Source organism: Chaetodon auriga, chromosome 21 (genome assembly GCF_051107435.1).
Source record: "Chaetodon auriga isolate fChaAug3 chromosome 21, fChaAug3.hap1, whole genome shotgun sequence".
Taxonomy (NCBI): Eukaryota; Metazoa; Chordata; class Actinopteri; order Chaetodontiformes; family Chaetodontidae; genus Chaetodon; species Chaetodon auriga.
Genome location: NC_135094.1, coordinates 4,006,514 through 4,024,958, shown reverse-complemented (window position 1 = coordinate 4,024,958; position 18,445 = coordinate 4,006,514). Strand labels below are relative to the sequence as shown.

At 44.8% G+C, this 18,445-nt stretch overlaps 2 protein-coding genes across 6 annotated transcripts in view; one reads left to right on the top strand and one right to left on the bottom strand.

Moving 5' to 3' along the window:
• Positions 1 to 15,031, top strand: part of dpp6a (dipeptidyl-peptidase 6a) — a 182,836-nt gene extending 167,805 nt beyond the window's left edge. For all 5 annotated transcript variants that reach the window (XM_076721545.1, XM_076721546.1, XM_076721547.1 and 2 more), the window contains 18 exons: positions 530 to 684; positions 779 to 876; positions 1,380 to 1,503; positions 1,617 to 1,655; positions 1,917 to 2,024; positions 2,307 to 2,398; positions 3,319 to 3,366; positions 3,479 to 3,597; positions 5,154 to 5,225; positions 6,939 to 7,046; positions 7,526 to 7,595; positions 8,430 to 8,624; positions 8,928 to 8,982; positions 9,090 to 9,189; positions 9,929 to 9,987; positions 10,077 to 10,149; positions 10,240 to 10,313; positions 12,744 to 15,031. In XM_076721545.1, coding sequence (XP_076577660.1) covers positions 530 to 684; positions 779 to 876; positions 1,380 to 1,503; positions 1,617 to 1,655; positions 1,917 to 2,024; positions 2,307 to 2,398; positions 3,319 to 3,366; positions 3,479 to 3,597; positions 5,154 to 5,225; positions 6,939 to 7,046; positions 7,526 to 7,595; positions 8,430 to 8,624; positions 8,928 to 8,982; positions 9,090 to 9,189; positions 9,929 to 9,987; positions 10,077 to 10,149; positions 10,240 to 10,313; positions 12,744 to 12,893 — 1,739 coding nt within the window. In that variant the 3' untranslated portion in view covers positions 12,894 to 15,031. The remainder of the gene's footprint in view (positions 1 to 529; positions 685 to 778; positions 877 to 1,379; positions 1,504 to 1,616; positions 1,656 to 1,916; positions 2,025 to 2,306; positions 2,399 to 3,318; positions 3,367 to 3,478; positions 3,598 to 5,153; positions 5,226 to 6,938; positions 7,047 to 7,525; positions 7,596 to 8,429; positions 8,625 to 8,927; positions 8,983 to 9,089; positions 9,190 to 9,928; positions 9,988 to 10,076; positions 10,150 to 10,239; positions 10,314 to 12,743) is intronic.
• A 572-nt stretch (positions 15,032 to 15,603) lies between these two features.
• On the bottom strand, positions 15,604 to 18,445 carry LOC143314489 (gamma-glutamyl hydrolase-like). The gene is made up of 9 exons (XM_076721548.1): positions 18,319 to 18,445; positions 18,020 to 18,128; positions 17,863 to 17,913; positions 17,274 to 17,358; positions 17,056 to 17,194; positions 16,449 to 16,555; positions 16,236 to 16,326; positions 16,012 to 16,146; positions 15,604 to 15,929 (listed from the first exon to the last, which is right to left on the bottom strand). Exons 1-9 carry the CDS (start codon positions 18,398 to 18,400, stop codon positions 15,811 to 15,813), a joined length of 918 nt encoding a protein of 305 aa, XP_076577663.1. The 5' UTR covers positions 18,401 to 18,445; the 3' UTR covers positions 15,604 to 15,810.

Genomic DNA, 18,445 nt, shown 5'->3' with positions numbered 1-18,445 from the left:
TGGCCTCAACGTTCGGCACCGTGTGTGTTTTTGTGTGTTTGTTTAAGAGAGAGAGTCCAAATATAGAAAACAGGTCAGGCTGTACTGCTGATGGGGCAGAGGCTAACTTTTTATTTCCTGTACTTTGAGGGAGTTATTGCTCCTTTTCAGGCGAATTGTATTTCTTTTCATTTGCATTTTTTCATTTAATGGTTTGTGATGAACTGGTATTTTCTTCTGGTATTGGGCTCTGTGGGTTTTGGCACTGTGTTATCTTAAACTGCTCAACGTCACATCCTTAAATCCTGCACAATGGCGAGCAGGAGACAGCGTTCATGCATGAAAACCGTAATGGGTTTCTGTGAAGAGAGAGCAAAGCGATGCACGTCCTTCTTATGCAGCACTTCTGCACATTTTAAAAGACATTTCCCATAACAGCTGTTAAGTTCTAACCCTGCTCAGTAGAAACTGTATGATCGTGTTGAGTTGCAGTCCAGCTGTGTGAGTTTCTGGCTTCTGATTGATCCTCACCTTCCTCTCACTCTTCCAGAGGAGATTTTCCAGTCCCATATTGCCCACTGGTGGTCTCCAGATGGCGCCAGGTTAGCATACGCCACCATCAACGACACCCTGGTGCCCAGGATGGAGCTGCCCATGTTCACCGGCACGCCCTACCCGATTGGGAAAGAGTACCACTACCCTAAGGTGCACGGTTTCGTCCTCAACGCGACTTAAACAACACATAACTTTTCATTTTTTGCTGGAAGTGTCGCTCAATCGTTTCCATGTTCGCGCTCAGGCCGGCGAGGAGAACCCAGTCATCACTCTGTACGTTGTGAACCTTAACGGTCCTCTTCACACCATCGAGATGAGGAGGCCCGATGATCCCAGGATAGGGTGAGGCGTGCAGGCATTTCTCACCTCCTGCATTCACTCCATAAATTTGCATGTTTTGTTCATATTCATAGATTCTGTCGTGTGTGTAATCTCTCATCTTCTGATGCTGTTTAGCCTGCATACACAAAAATCACACTTCTGCAAAGGTTCTGTATATTCTCCTCCTCCAGCGATGCGTTTCCACTCAGTGTATCGTCCCGTGTTTAGTTCCATTAAGTTTAATGCCTCCATTTGCTCTGTTCGCATTTATATCCACTTTTTTATCCTCCTTCTCTGTGGCTCATTATGAGCTGCTCTAATATCTACATTCATCTGCGAGAGGTCATTAATGTTTCATCCCTTTTTAAAATTAGATCATCTGCAATTAGTAAATGGAAACATTTTGGGGCTTTTTCTCTTCTTTTCTAATGGCGCACAGTGATTGGTCATTTAGCCGCTGATGATGCTGACTCTAGCCTTCGCCGTGTAAACAGTCATCATGTAATCGTTTGTCTGTTTGTCAGTGAGTACTACGTGACCATGGTGAAATGGGCCACAACCACCAAACTGGCCATCAACTGGCTGAACAGAGCCCAGAACATCTCCATACTGACGCTGTGTGAGGCCACGACGGGGGTGTGCACGAAGGTACGCCTGCGCCTGTGTGTGTGTGTGTGTGTGTGTGTGTGTGTGTGTGTGTGTGTGTGTGTTTTCTGTCTGTTTTCATACAACGACTGGAACGTTTCGACCTCTTTCTACAGAAACACGAGGATGAAAGCGAAGGCTGGCTGCACAGACAGGTGAGCGTGCTGGAGGTTGTGTTTACACACAGGCTTTGATTCAACTCTTAATTTGTGGAGTTGAGTTTATATTTTGTTTCCTTCGTGAAGATCCTCTAATCAAAAGCAGTGTTTGCTGCTTATGAGGCTTAATTTTTACACGGGAACATTACAGGCTGTTATAACTTGTGTTCATCTCTGCTTTTCTATGGCTGTTTGTGTTGCAGTATGTTCTGATTTTTCTGAAGTAAGAGATTTGAACGAGCTTCTCTGTGTCTTCAGAATGAGAAGCCTCTGTTTTCCAAAGATGGACTGAAGCTGTTCTTCACCCGCGCCATTCCTCAAGGAGGCAGGGGCAAGTTCTTCCACATCTCCATGTCCATCTCGCAGGTAGGAGAATATTTTATGTGTGATGTTTGGAGTTAGCAAACATTAATCGCATTTATGACACAGTCTGGTTATTATTTCCTGTCAACTGATCTTTATAGCAGAGAGAATTTGATATAAAAATTTAATTTCAAAAACAACTTTATGAGGCGATTTTACAATTAAACTTTGTATTTTATGCACGTTTTAGGCAATAAAATGAGCGTGTTTATTGTCGTAATATGCACTAGTCCTCATCATGACAATAACAAAGTTCCCACCTTCGTGTCCTCTTCTTCTCCAAAGCCGAACACCAGCACAGACACACTGCAGTCCATCACGTCTGGAGACTGGGACGTCACGCAGGTCCTGGCCTATAATGAGGACAGCCAGTTGATGTGAGCTCCCACAAACCACCAGCGGCAAACAAACAAGCAAACAAAAGTGACGAGCTTTGAAGCAGTGGCTCATCTTTTCAGTATTTAAGAAGTTTGGTCAAGCTGACATTCTAGATTTGCCCTGCAGGTGTGTCACATATAAACCTGGCTATGCTCTCTAACTGTAGCTGAATGAACACGTCACCTGTCTTTGTCACAATGAGGGCTCACACTCAACATATTTTAAGCTTGTTTCATTAGAAATACCCAGATATGATCAGAAACACTTGCAGGAGAGATGATGGTTGAGCGTTTCAGCACCTCGGACAGAGACCCCTCCCTCAGATGAAGGGTTTCTCTGTCTCTCTACCGTTGAGTGTTTCAGCACCTCGGACAGAGACGGTGAAGCAGACTGACCCTGTTTATCATGAAGATGAATATTGATTCAGACGTATTGTGAGGCAGCAGCTACACTGAGCATATCCTCTTCTTCTACGAGCTCGCACGGTTCTACACAATAAGCTGCTCTCAGTGCGTTCGGTGTAAAAAGATCTCTGCTGCACCCATGAGGAGTGTGACTCATCTCCATCACCACCAGATGATTTCACTCCCACGTCACCGAGCCACAGGGCAGCTGTGATGTGACTAACATGGTCTCACCTGCACACACCTGCATTTCACGCAAACACGTCGACAGATAAAGTTACTCAGTGTTGAAAAACCCCAAAACCTCCTAAGAGTTGGCCTACTTCTGTCCTAAAAGGATTCATCCCATCATTCATTTATGAGACGTTTGTTCCAGTGAGTAGTTGGTCGCTGCTCGTGTGCTTTCTTTCCACTGTGGTGAACGCAGCTCTGCTAAAGTCACAGAAAAGACTAAACAAACCGTTGCGATCTGCAAAATCACTGCTTAACTCCGATTTTCCCTTCTGTGAATGCAGATACTTCCTGAGCACTGAGGATGGTCCAAAGCGGAGACATTTGTACAGGTAACAGCTGTTTTCTCTGTGTTTTTTGTCGCGGTAGCCGTCAGGAAGTGGAACACACTTATCAAAAAAAAAGTCTCCAAACAGCTAAAAGTCCTCTTCGTTGTCTCCACAGCGCCGACACCTTCGGCTCCTTCAACCGCCGCTGTCTCTCGTGCGCCTTGTCCGACAGCTGCGGCTACATCAGCGGCTCCTTCAGCTACAACATGAGCTATTTCCTGCTCAACTGTCAAGGTAGCTGACACGCTACCTTTGCTCATGTCCCCCTGCTGTTGAACTGAACTATTTATCCCTCCACCTTTGCTCACGGGGCTTGTAAAGTGCGTGTGGAAGTGGGCGTATCAAAGCACAAACCACGATGAGAGTCGGCTCGCCCGGTTCGGCGTCCTCGAGCAGGGAAATGATCTTCACCGCCCAGGTTGACATGCACAGAAGTGTCTGCTGTGATTGTGCAGCGCTGCAGACGTAGTGCCGCGGTTTGCATATCTCTCGTCCTTCAGATGGCTGCAGGGATTTTATTAGCTGGAGAGGACGACTTATATAGGATATAGGACTTATATAGGCTGCTCCACACAGATAGAATCCACTCATTAATCTTTAGCTCAGTACAGACGGGCTTACTGACTGCTGCTCTGTGGCTGCATTAGATTTATACTTATTGCTGATTACATTAACATAAGTAGAAGTAGCAAAATTATGCTATAAAATTACTCTGTAAATGTCAAAATGTTCAAAAGTAGAAGTGCTGCTGATGCAGAATGGCCTCTCTTAGTGTTTTAACTGCTGCATTGACTGTTTGGTCGTTTCTTCTGGGACAGCACATCATGTTTTATAAACCAGCCGTGTGTTTTGTTTGTGAAGTCTTTGAGTTCTGCACTTTCTCGTGCAACGATCAAAAAAGTGGGACTGTGCTTTTGAAATAGTCTGTCTTTGTTTGTTTGTCTGCTCTCCAGCTTTTATTCGCGTCATGTTGTGCCTCTCCTTCCACCTCTGATCCAAATATGATGCGCTGGGCATTACAATACCACGAGAAGAGCACAGCTTTCACGCTGCTGCCAAAACAAAGGCCAGGAGATTCAAAAGAAGCAGGATTCATGTTTCTGTGATTCAGCGTGAAGCCGCGCAGCTTCAATATTTAATGGCTGATCCCACGCTTCTGTGTCAGTCCCCTCTGAACCTTCGGTGAGCGATCGTCACTGAAGTCCAGACAGATCAAGCAGAGGATGACCATCAAACCCCAGCAATCACTGGTCGTGCACCTCATGCATTTGTAATCCAGCGCTCTGCTCAGAGTCCGCCTGGAAGAATCTAAGTGATGAGGTTATGATATCATTACCACGAGGAGAGAGAGCGGGAGGAGGAAACGGAGGGAGGGAGCGAGCGGCTGGTGCGTCTCCCACCATACGAAACCACAGCGTTCCCAATTTGCTAAGTGCATCAATCACTTCATCTGCCGTCCCTCCTCTCTCCAATTTGAGGTTTTAAGGCTTCAGTTTGAGGGACTTTACCTCCGTTTGTTGCCTGGATATGGAAAAGCTATTTCAGCTGTTGCATTAGATAAATCTGATAAGCAAAGAATCTTTGTTTGACAGACAAAAGATCTGGGACGTCTCGCTCTCTTCATGTTCGCAGTTGCTGGCTTTGATATCCTGGTGCATTTACTGATGAGCACAGACAAACAGAACTCAAACTAGAGCATTTTCCCCGTATGTCACAGCGTCAGCGTCCACGTGTGATGCTCAGATAGAAATCTGTGACATAAATCTTAAACCCTCTCATTGTCTCTTCAGGCCGGGACATCCCGTTTGTTGCCATCTACAAGACGCAGAGAGACGGAGAAAGTCAGACGCAGGACCGGGAGAGTGAGTATTTCAACCAGCTCAATCCCACATTTGCATTTACAAGACTGTGAATTATGTTAAAGACATTACGAGCGACCTTGTGACGCAGCAGCGTAATGCCTACGTTGAAAACGACCTTGTCGAGCGTGGGCGGGAGTGTTTCCGTCGCGGTGCAGAATGACCACCTGAGTCACTGTTTGTCTGCAAGCCAAGCTGCAGCATAATGGCAGTAATCACATTACTCCTCACAATGGATGTGCTCATTAAATTATGACCTGCCCGGCGGCTGCATCAGCATACTGTAATGTGATCACTACAGTGTGTGTGTGTGTGTGTGTGTGTGTGTGTGTGTGTGTGTGTCAGTCAGTGTCCTGACGATGTTCAGTCAATGAAATCTGATCACCGTCAATTATTTGATTATTTAAATGAACGTGACTGATGGTCATGAAGTATGCAGAGTCACATAATAACAGATCACGCATTAGGCTGCACTTGAGCAAAATGCTAACATCGTGCTAACACTTGAGCACAGTGCTGTAGCATTATTAGCATGTTGGCATGCTAACATTTGCACTGAGGACAAAGTGCAGCAGTGGCTGATGGGATTAATCACAAACTAAAGGACTAAACTTTGATCTCATGATGGCACTAGATGACATATTATGGGACGACAAACGCGAGCAGAGGAACATTCATTTATTCATTCATTCATTCATTCAACCTTCATTTAAATCTGAAAACCAAATTTCACAGCAGTGCATCCATTAGCTGCTGATGCTTCAGAATAAACCAAAGTGCTCGAGCGGCTGACATCACCATTCCTTGAGTCACGCTTTTAATTTTTAATGGGATATGAGGCCACGATCGGCACAGTAACACTGTGCTTTGTATGCGACGAAGACTTCACACTGAGCGGCGACAGAATCAAGGTCACATTAGAGGCTGTGCGTGCATACTGAAACACTCTGATCACAAGTCAGTAATCCAGACAGAGCTCCTCTTCTTCTTCTCCTAATTGAAGTTTTCCTCCATCAGCCCGGCGGGTTTTATCTGAGTTTGTCAGTGCCGGCGGGTCTGGCGGGTCTGGCCTGTGGATTTCCCTCCTGGATGCTGCTTTTTGACCGTTTGCACAAACCAATCCCCGACATACACCGCTGGCTGCATCCCCTTTGACTTCAGCAGTCAGCAGGGCGATGAGTTAGAGCTGCACCAGCCAGCCGGCGCCGCTGAATAAGTACAGCAGCTTCCCTTTTCAGGACAGCCTCCTGAGACGTGAAGTTGGCTTTAAGCGAATCCAGGTCACAGTCCAGGTTTCAGCTGCAGTCGTGTCTGCTTTTCTTCTGGTTTGCATTTTGTTGGAGCTCATGCTTTGGAGGACGAGCGGCTCTGATACTGTGTGGAGCTGCTTTCTTCTCTGAATGTTAAAGCTAACGGCTAAATCTGTATTTCTACAGCAGCCAAATCATCAAAAATGAATAATGTATTTCAGTACACCAGGATAACCTTCTGACTATTCTGTGTATTAAAAAGAATTACAACTCATCTAATTATCACATGTTCACGTTCAGTCAATTCAAAAAGGTTCATAAGAGCAAGTCAAAAGCAAACGAATGCAGTTTAAAAACAGACTTTTTGATGACAGATTTGCATAAAATTAGTGTTTTGTGACATTTAAAACTCTTGTAAACTGCTGAAAATTAAATAAAAACATTAACGTTAATCATGTGTCTACAGGTATTGCAGAGGTGCATCAGCTGGAGACTAATGAGAACCTGAGGCTGACCCTGGAGTCCATGCAGATGCCCATAGTGGAGTACAAGGAGATCAACATGGACGACTACAGTATGTGTCAGAGCCACAGCCACACTGAAGTCCACGCATGCCGATATGTTGAAAAGACACTTAACATTAGCCAGTGATGCCCAAACATTTTGGCCTGTGAACATTTAAAATGAAGCAGTTTTTATACGAGAATCAGCTCAAACTCTCATATTTTTCCGTTTGAATTACTGTGTTTTAGAGATAAAACTATCCAATGTTTCACAAGAAATCACGGATTAACTTCATTTTGTGCAGCAGGTTCCTGTCTTGTTAATCATCTTTCCATCCTGGAAGCCGCAGCTGGACTGTAAACAGTGATATTTTAACTATATTATAATCTAGAAAGGCATCAATTTGGTTTCCTCGTCTTGTAAGATGAGGCTCTTCTCTCCTGCAGACCTACCTGATATCACACTGTACTATCATTTTTATCATACCTAATATGTAATTGCTAAAAATGACAGTACTATACAGTTCTTGTTTGTGTGTCTCTGTTGCAGCCTTGTCCATGCAGATCCTCAAACCCGCCGGCTTCGTGGACACGTCACACTACCCGCTCCTCCTGCTCGTGTATGTATGAGCGCATGTTTTCACACACACACACTTATGTCCAGCACATGGGGTGCACACACACTTAGACGAAGGAAAAGTGTGTGTTAGCGGCTGACTCGTCCTCCTCAGTGCAGACTTCCTGGACTCTTAATCAGCCGTATTAATCTGAAGATGTGTTGCTTTGTCCTCGACTCGAGCTGGATAATAATTACACGGTGAGCGAGGGAGCGTGGCCTCCTGCCTCCTCTTCATCAGCGTTTGTGTCCTCAGGCCTTTCATTGTTTTTACTCTGCAGCTTTTCAGAATTTGACCGTTCAGGCTGCAGATTTCAGAAAAAAACAACCATATTTCCCTTTTTTCCAGTCTTATGAAAGCATGATGACTTAGCACTTTGCTACATTAGCTTTATCTTTCAAGGTTTCTCTCAGGCTGCAGCTCAGCGAGCAGAGGCTCAGTTTAATTTTTAAAATATATCAAATTTGGAACGCTTTAGAACGCGTTCATCGATGTTTTTCTTCTTTCTTTCAATAATGGCAGTTTTAACATTGATAAAAAGAGCATAATTCAGATTCCAAAAGAAGAAGAATTAAATATTAAAGCTTTCATTTAGTCGATGTTCCCTCAGTGTGGCCTGATGGGGAATACTGCTGAAATCTTTCCTCCAAACACTCTTCAATCTTCAGCGAAAATGACCCGAGATCACGACTGAACCACGACCTGAGCTCTGAACATTTAGGGCCCTCTGCAGTCTGCTCCGTGCTTAGATTGAGCAGGTTTAAACTGTGATTTGTCAGTCAGCTGATGTTCTGCGATCCAGTTCTCACAGTAACCGCTGTGCTCGTGTCCGTGCAGCGACGGGACGCCCGGCGGCCAGACGGTGGCGGAGCGCTTTCAGATGGACTGGGCCACGGTGCTGGTGAGCAGCTTCGGCGTCATCGTGGCGCGCTGCGACGGACGAGGCAGCGGCTTCCAGGGCACCAACCTGCTGCACCGGATCCAGAAGAAGCTGGGCGTGTTCGAGGAGCAGGATCAGAAGGACGCACTCAAGTACGACAAGTTTCCGCCTCGCCTTTTTAAAAATGGCAGACGTTAGAGCTATTAATAGCTACTTGGGTCCCATAAAGTTGCTTTAGTAGGATTTAAGCTGAACATCCATTATAGAAGGTGCTTTCCAAACACCAGATTGCTCCAAAGCTGAGAGCTGCTCGGCAAACAGGCCTCACCCTGCAGATCTGAGAGGCCTTTCAGGACAGTGAAAGCACCTGGTGTGTTCAGGGTCAGCTCCAGCTGTTGAGGTGAGACAACACAGAAACGTTCCTCCTAAATAACACCAATGTTTCTCTTTTGCAGTTTTATTTTGAAAGAGCCCTACATTGACAAAACCAGAGTTGGAGCTTTTGGAAAGGTGAGAGCAGCGTCAGTGAACGTTTGGATTATCGTGTCAGGCTGCAGCGATCTGTTCCGCCTTATCTGAATTTCTGCTCGTTTGTTCCTGCCTGTGCTGCACCTCAGGTGTACGGCGGCTATGTGACCAGCCTGCTGGTCAGCGGCGAGGAGTCCCCGGTGAAGTGCGGCGCCGTCCTCTCGCCCATCACCGACTTTGAGCTGTATGGTAAGCTGTGATTTTTTTCGGCTGTATAGTTCGGCCCCCGCTGCATGAGGTAAACAAACACAGAATCTCTGTGCGATCATTCGGGCTCAGGGAGGAGGCATTCAAACGGAAAAAGGCGGGCGGAGATTGCAAGTCTAGCACCTTCACCCCTGCAGCTGGGAGTTATTTCAGTGACTGTGTAAAACATGTGTGTGAGGGAGAGAAGAGATACGCTTGTACACCTTATCAGTGTGATGGTGCAGATACACCGTAGAACCCAATCATACCAGCAGCGGGCAAAGTTAACCGCCGCAGCCTCACCTCCGCCACCGCGGGAATAAAACCTGTGAAATGTAGAATTGCGTGCGTCGGGAGGGAGACGGCGAGCGAGATACGCTGCTCTTGTAGCTGCACCGAGTCAGGAAACTGCAAATTAAGGAGGAGCTGGGCGTCGCGGTGTGACTGATTTCCCATCTATTTGATTTCTCTCGCTTTGCCGGAGGGGGTGAGAGACGCGCCGTGACACTGTCGAAGTTTGGAATTGCAAATGAAGGCGGTCCGCAACAGCTACGACACCAAAGAGTGTGTAGATGGGTGAATATGTTTGAATATGGAGGAGGAAACCTGGAAGAGGTGCTTTTTTCCCTCAAAATGGACGAAGAACAAGACAGAAATGACACATGTATGTTGGTCTGATGTGAAGTTTTGATGTTGACGTCAAAGCGTCGTGCTAATGAAACCCTCCCCCCCCCCCCCGCAGCCTCTGCCTTTTCAGAGAGGTATCTGGGACTGCCCAAGCCTGACCCCAGAGCGTACACAGTAAGACCTGATAGCAGTTATCTTTCATTTGGGATCGTTATTGCAGAATCGTTGGGTCTAACGCGTCGCTGTGTGTCGTTTCTCCTCAGATGGCCAATTTAGCTCACAGAGCGTCTCAGTTCATGGATAAGAAGTTTCTGATCATCCATCCGACAGCTGACGGTAGGACAGCTTTAGCAGTTTCTGAAATCTCACGAAGCATAAAGGTTTTCTGTCCCTCACTTTGGCCTCGCTCTCGTTATGTTTTGCCAGAGAAAGTCCACTTCCAGCACACAGCGAAGTTCATCGCCCAGCTCATCAATGAAAAGGCCAACTACACCTTACAGGTACGTGGTTTCACGTTCACTCTGTGATTACAGCGGCGGCTGATCCAGCTCCTCTGCCCGTCTTTCCTCGCCCGGTTCGCTTCTCCTGCAACCTCTGGGAGCTTTGTGATCCCAGCGGGCTCCGCAGCAGGCGGAGGATTAGCCCTCACAATGCCTTCATTCCACATAATGAGATTACGAGACCTTCTCGGGCATCCTGCGTTAACACCAGGACTAATCCAATTAAGACACGATGTATGGCAGCTGAATGTTCATTGGAGCTTATTGCTGCGCGCACGTCCATTTACCTGCTTCCTCAACAGGCTTCAGGTCGACCTGTATTAGCATGTTAAGATGAGTCCTGTTTAGTTGCTACTAAATTAATTAATTATAGTTTTCTTTTTTAAGTCATTTAAATGATGTGTTTTGATTTTATGAACAACATTTCACAGACTAAATGATTAATAAACTGATACTCGACAGATTAATTGATAGTTAAAATAGCTGCTGCTTGCAGGCCTACACTAGTTTTAAGATGCCTGATGTACTAAAAAAGTTCCGTCATACTCTAATATTACAGTATGTATAGTACAACAGTCACAGGGGCCATTTGTCTGCATTGAGCACTTAACTGACTTCATCTTTTCCTGATTACACTTACTTTTGTTTAAGTAACATTTTCAGCACAGGACTTTTACCTCTGCTGTATTCTTACTGTGTGGTATTAGTATTTTAACTAAAGGATGTGAGCTCTTCCTCCAGCACAGGTTACAGGTCATGTCAACATTTTACTCATTTTAGTTTTGGGTCTCAGTCATGAATTTGGAACAAACACAAAAATCTCTGTTTGTAGAATAGTTCCTTCAACCTACAGGGAATATTTTCCATTACTGTGAACTCAGACCTTATACTTATGTACTAGTAGCAGGACAAGAAAAGTCATGCATTTAAATTTTTACTTAAGTAAAAGTACAAAGGTATTAGTATGATGATATGAAGCACTTTAATATTGAAGCTGATGAATTTGGTTTAAATACTTTATATTGTTTATCTTTAATTGTAAATTTCCACTTGGGGATCAGTGAAGTTTTATCTTAATCTATAATCTAACATTATGATTTATTTGTTGATAATATTTTGCATAATTAAACGTAATATTCACAGTAGCGAGTAGAGTTATCAAACGTAATGAGTAAATATTTGCCATTATAAAACGGAAAGGTGAAATCTGATTGGCTGTTAACTGTGATGTAATGAGCGTATACCACAGCTACTATTCTAAAAAGCCTTATCACAGCATATCACTCCACTTCAGGGGCGCAACGATGTTTCCATGACAACAACCAACTATTACAGTACGCAGCAAAAAGTAGCCCGTTTTGATGTCTATTTTTTTTAAGGCCTTAACAACATTGAAACATGTTCGCGGTCAGTCAGGATCAGCACCTTGACAGCGACTATGACACTCAGGACTCTATAGGGTGATCTGTCACTGTCTGATTGAACAGCCTCATGGAAATGATATTTTACAATTCTTCACATTATTTACCAACGAAATTCGTTAAGGCAAGTAATTTGGTGCTTTTAAAGTCATGATATTCAGATGCCGCTGCTGCGTCTCCAGGTGCCTGCCGCGATGTCACGTATGGTCGCTTAATAAAGTCAGTGATCACTCAAAGCTAAAACTATTAAAAAAAACTCTCATTCATTGAGGTTTTGGGTGGATTCTTCCGGACCACTCGCTCATAGTTACCTGCGGGGGGGCGTCGCATGTTTACGTTACGGGGCTGATTGTCAGAGAAGCAACAACGTATCCATGACAACAAGCTGTATCAGTCGGTAGCAAAAAGTTGCTGCGCTGTTTTGACAACGTAAACAAATAGACTAAATGAGTTGAATTCACATGTTTAAGGTTAACTTTCACCTCCAGATAGGGTTAACAATGGTAGAGTTGATTGAGCAGTGACTTTCTCCCGAAAAAAAGGCGACGAATAGACGACATGCAGCGCTAACGTACGGAGAGGTGGGACTATTGTTTCCACAGCGGGGCTATTTTATTAGATAATACGTATTTCTGTTTTACGCTACGCGTCGGGCCGAAGAACGCCCCTTAGCTGTGGTATAATGAGCGCATATCACGGCCTGTCGTGATGTATTGCTTAAATATTTGCCTTTGAATTGTAGTGAAGTAGAAGTATAAAGTAGAAGAAAATGGACATACTCAAGTACACGTGCTTAAAATTGTACTTATGTACAGTACTTGTGTAAATATTCTTGCTTTACTTTCGACCTGAACGTGAGATTAAAGGTTCATGATGCGTCCTCTAGTCTTCAGAGTTCATTCTTAACGTGAGAGAAAACAGTTCCGCATCCTTCGATCTGAACATGTTCAGCTGTGATTGGTGGATTAGCTTCATAACCAGCGTGTCACTGTTTGTGTTTGCGCCTCAGATCTACCCGGACGAAGGCCACTTCATCCACAGCGAGGCGACACGGCAGCACCTCAGCCAGTCCCTGGTCAACTTCTTCGAAGAATGCTTCAGGCTACCAGAGATCGTGTTCGAGGAGGCGCTGGAGGAGGAGAGCGAAGACGAGGGTTAGCCCGGCGGCTCGCGCCTCCCGAATCCTCCCCATCCATGTTTCGCCCGCCCCGACCTCCATCCCGTCCCTGTGCCCAAGCACAACACTGGCATCCAGCTGTCCACGATATGCAACTGTCACCCGTCCTCGCTCAGTTTGATTTGGACTCCTCGTGTCCGCATGCTGAACCTGAGACTGCCTTTCCAGCAGACGACAGATCCGCCGCCATCCTCCCATCCTCCGCCCGAACGGCCCGCCGCAGCGCCCGACCCCACGTTAAGGAATACACTGACAGATTTAACAGGAAGCAGCCTCCCTCACGGCGGGACGGACCGGCTCCTCTGAAGCAGTGGCGGGAAAGCGTCAGCTCTCACGCAGACTTTGAAGCTGTGAGGAGAAGGAACACCTGATAGCACACACACCTGGCGGGCTTGTATATTACTGAACCCAGACACCTGCTGACAAACACTGTTCATGACGGCGTCTGGACGCGCGCGGATACAGGAAACGTTCCTATTTTTAAAGTGGTGAAGAACTTTCATGTTGGACTGTGGTTGTGTCTAGTATGTAAAATAGCACACGAGCATTCACTCGGCCGTTACGGATCGATTTTCTTTCGGCGTCATGATGTTGGTTTCATCTTGTAGCTTCATCTCGTGTATTTCGGCAGAATTCTCTTAAAAAAAAAAGCGACATTTTTTTTTTTTCTTTAATGTTCGTTTGAGCCAGTTTTATCCAACACAGAAGCATCAACTTGTTTTAGTCACTGTGCCTTACTTTGTCAGAACACACCCTGCTGTGGGATTACACGTACGAACTACAACAAGGCCAATTTTATAAGAAGTTTTACGTTTTGGCGAATGAGCTTATTCCTGCTGTCGTGTCAGATGAGAAGATTCCAAGATCACCTTGGCCTGTTAATTACGGAGCAGCTGCTTAGCTTAGCTTAGTGTAAAAACTGGAAGCGGAGGGAAAAGTTAGCCTAGCTCACCAGTAGCACATTATACTGTAACTGTACCTCATAAAAACTCCAAACCGCAGTTTTCTGAGGGTTATGACCTGGACTATTTCTTAGCTCTGAGCAGTAACTTCCTGGAGCTAGGCTAGCTGTTTTCCCTCTGCTTCCAGTCTTTATGCTAAGCTATGCTAACCTCCTGGATTTCACTTCACATCTAACAGATAGCGGAATCGATCTTTTCATCTGACGCTCAGCAAGAAAGCAAATAGGCATATTTCCCAAAATGGCAGCTATTGTTTTAAAGCTACAGCCTGAAATAGATCGTTACTAGAATCAGTGTCGAGAGCTACTTTCAGCTAATACTTGACTGAGAACCTGAAGGGATTTTTAAGTTTCACAGCTAAAATCGAACCATTTTCTGGAATCCAATGACATTAAAGCTACAGTGTACAGAGCCTGCATGCGTCATTGCTAACAAGATTTTTAAGACTGGTAGGTGAAGAACATTTGTAGCCAGAGCTAAAACTGCAGCGGTTGTTATTGAAACATGTAAATCAGTGAATACATGGATCAAGGCTGAAGGCAAGAAACCATGAGGATTAACATTAGACCCAGAGAAGAGCTGTATTTGTATATAAGGGTGAGAAACTGCGTTAGCCGATGAAGAGGCGCAGACACAGATGAAAAACTCTGGAGGCACAAGTTTAATTTTCCATTTCTTTTATTTGAATGGTGATTTGTGTTGCGTTTCAGTGCATGTTGAGAGGTTATTTGCGGCACTATCCCCGATCGCTCAGCTCCACGTGGTAATTTTTGACATCTTGAATGTTCCTTACTGGACTGCATTAATTACATTTCCAGTAGTATCGTGATTGAGATCCCAGTCTCGTCAGCTTGATGTGTAAATGTTATTCAAATATCATTTTATTCTAAAAAAAAAAAAAGAAAAAAAACGATATTACCTGAGTGTTATTTGTGCATAAAGCATTTTGGAAGTTACATTTGACGACTCATTTCTGTTCTCCTGTTGCTGTCCTTGAACTGAGACCAACGTGGACTTTGCAGCGTCGGACTTTCTTGCCAGTGGTCGAGGACTTTTTCCAGACGCTTCACTTTGTTATCCAAAGCATAGAAGGGGATTGATGTCAGACTGTGGCATGAAGGTAAATGTTAGAATTAAAAAAATAGATATTTTATCAGCCTTCAGTGTTTTTGGCTCATCTGTTTTGTTGCTCTTGTGAGTTTTAAAGCTGTGTTCTTTATTTTTGGCCACTCGGGGGAAGCGGACGAGCAGACATGTTATCGCTGTATGATATAAAGCTGTTACTTGTTATCAAACGGTGGCTTATTTCCTAGCAGACTCACAGCAACATTCACCTGGAGTCATGTTTTTGGTGACCCGCTGAATGAAGTCAGCATTCACTGTTTTAGTCTCCAATAAACCCTGAGAGGAATATTCTGGCTCTGTACTCGTTGAATGCTTCGCTGTGCTCACCTGCCGGCTGCTGCGTGAAGTTCATCTGAGCATTTTTGGCTAAAAACACCTGCCTGTTGCGACTGGAAGCAGGTTTAATGAGAGCTTTCAGACCAGAAAACCAACACAGGGAGCCCTTTTTTACATGCAGCATTAATGGAAAAATATTGATTGGTGCAGCTTTAAATGTATATTTCCTCATTGAAATGCAGCAGCTTTATGTTGGTAATTGTGCACATAGACCAAGTGTTCATTTCCTGTAATAAAACTGAATTACTCAGCTGTGAACTCAGTCACAGCGGCCCCAAAACACGATTCAACATTTTTTACATCCTGCCCTGCATCGAGCTTCAGGTTGCATCTATAAATCTGTCCTACTTCCACCTGACTGCTCGGTTTATTCAACAGACGGCGCGCAAAGCGAAATCAAACACGGCAAATTATCCGCAAATGTTCGCAAGTCGAGTGATTGAGACAGCCAATCAGCTTCCGAGAAGGAAGATAAATTAGAAGTAATATATCTGCTCGAAGACGCTTTTGGGTCCGGTGTAAACAGGACTGTAGTTGTAGATCAGCGCTTTGTTCTCGTCCGCGTCAGACTCAAATTTGTGCGAGTTCTTCCTGGCTGTAAAGACAGAAAACAAAACAAGGATTACACAAAGACTCCGTCGTGCAGCCGGAGAGCCGAACACGACGAGTGTTCGCACCTTCACTGACGATGAAATCGGCCATGTAGAAGGTGGTCTTGACGGCTGAAGGCGAGTGTGGAATGTACGGCCTCGTCCACTCGAATGCATTCTTCTCCGGGTGCCACTGCGTCCCATAAATGGGGTAATCGTACGCTGCAGAGAGGCGAGGGAGGAGAACGTCGTTACAAACGCTTTTTAAACCTTTTGGCTGATGAGGCGCTGCCTCATTGTAACTAGCGTACCTTCCATCGTTGACACGAACTCTATGTTTCCATCCGTATTAGTGGAGAGAACTTTGTAGAAGCTCCTCAGATTCTCATTTGCGTTGTAAGTCTGAAAGGAAGCACCAGGAAGCAGAGTGGAGGTTAACTATATATATATATATCATATAACCTGCGGGTCATGTTGGTGACCGAGGCCTTTTCTCATCATAACATCACCACAGAATGACGCACCGACACCGCCAAACTCCACTTGTGAGAGTTTTCTGTCAGCGGCTGAGAAGCCAGATCCTCCATGAGCTCAGCTGGGAAGCCTTTAAACAGCCTGCTGTCTTTGGCCTCTGGGGATGAGTCGTGACATTATGATCATTATTTCAGAACAAAGATGCACATTTTCACAAGATAGTTATCCTGTAAAGTATAACTCTGCAGCTGCATCCTTAACATGGAACCTGATCAAATCAAAGTCTCCTAAAATGTTGATAAATGAGCAAAACTGCAGCACTAAAATGGAGATAATGCAGTGTTCAGTGGAGAAAACATGTTCATGTTGTGTTGCTCCACCACTATCTTCACATTACAGCACATCTGTCCATCTAATCATTATGTTTAGATAACTCTTCAAGGAGTTTAGATGGATAATGTAGAAATCAGGTGTAGCTTGTGGTTATAATCAGACATAACTAGTTGTGGTCATGTTAATTAAAAGCAAACATTTCCTAACTCATCAGTCTTGTTCCTGGACTGTCAGAGCTGCAGCCGACAGTATTCATGCTGCTGATTTAACATTGAGGCTTCCCTCTCATGGATCAGTCGTAGGTGTATTAAGACAAAGACGAACCCTCGGTGAAGTGCAGCGGCAGCGACACACCGCTCGTATTGGTACGTGACAGGATGGACTTCCCACTGGTCAAATAGGCCAGCTGCTCAAATCCCAGACAGGTGCCCCACACAGGAAAGTAGTCGCCTCTGCTGTTGGCCTGAAACATCACATCCAGCATGCAGCGTCATTCAGCATCGACACACCCAAACCTCCTTACTGCTGTTTCACACCTTTACCTCTAAAGCCAGCTCATAGAAGATTTTTGCAGCCCTTTGATAGCCAGATGAGTAAATGCTGGCGCTTCCGCCCGGGAAAAGGATCCTGTTGACAAAGACGGAGTCACGATTCGCAAAGAAACACTGAATGAAACGTTCTGTTTCTTCAAAGGGGGTGGACAAAATAACAGGAAACGTGACCGTGTGATGTGCCTGCAGCCTTCGGACGTGTTTGAACTCAAGAGTTTTGCTTTACGGCTTTGCACATTACATAATTCATACACCCCATAATTAATAACATATCAGCACAATGCTGACATATTATTAATTATCATATCTGACCTTCGGCTTTCCTTTTGATCTATTATCCAACCTGTGACATTTATATGCCCCTGTTATTAAGCTTTATTAAGGCTGATAAATGGAGCTGAATTACGCAATGTGGCGAGGGTTAAAGTCCTGACGACAATAGCAAATCTTTGGAAAAGTTCAGTGTTAACTTTTATGAGACAGACAGCAGCCTGTCAGCAAATGTTCTGCTAATGTTCGAACATGTCCTCAAACGCAGCACGGAGGCTCTGACTGGTTAACGGTACTGTAACTCACTCACCCGTTAATGGAGTCGAACAGCGTCTTATACTGCTCCGGTGTCTGGTTAATCCTGTGGAAACAAGAATAAAAGTGTCACTTCAAACACACTGATGTATAAAGTGTGTAACACCTGTTCTCAGGTGCTGCAGGTGAACTAGCTTTATAGACAGACTCACATGACAGGGACAACCCTCGCTCCCGCAGACTCCAGGAATTTAACGTAAGACGCAGCGATGAGAGATGTTTGATTTGGTTTCGGGGAAGAAGGTTCTTGAGCCAAAACACCTTTTATGAGACAAACACGCGCAGTTTTAACTCTTACAGGTAGTTACGTGACTCGCCAGGTGTGTCTTTACGCAGGCTGTCAGTTAACAGTTACGCTCGTTAACTAGCTGTCAGTTGACTTTAGTCTTTACTGTCTACTAAATGTAAGATAACTAAACTGTTAGAGTGAATAACGCGTTAATAAACTTACCAATGATGGGTTTGTCATTTCTGTTGGCCGAGGAAGAAAACGGGAGGCACGAGAGACAAATAAAAAACAAAAACAGCATCATTGTTCTACGATTAACACCAGACGCAACTCACTCGACTTTTGCCAT

What these genes read in the sequence shown, in the direction of transcription:
- LOC143314489 (XM_076721548.1), bottom strand. Translation starts at nt 18,400, where the DNA reads ATGATGCTGTTTTTGTTTTTTATTTGTCTCTCGTGCCTCCCGTTTTCT. An exon ending in GCGAGGGTTGTCCCTGTCAT is followed by an intron (nt 17,914 to 18,019) that starts GTGAGTCTGTCT and finishes TTGTTTCCACAG; the next exon opens with GATTAACCAGACACCGGAGC. An exon ending in CGATTTCATCGTCAGTGAAG is followed by an intron (nt 15,930 to 16,011) that starts GTGCGAACACTC and finishes CTGTCTTTACAG; the next exon opens with CCAGGAAGAACTCGCACAAA.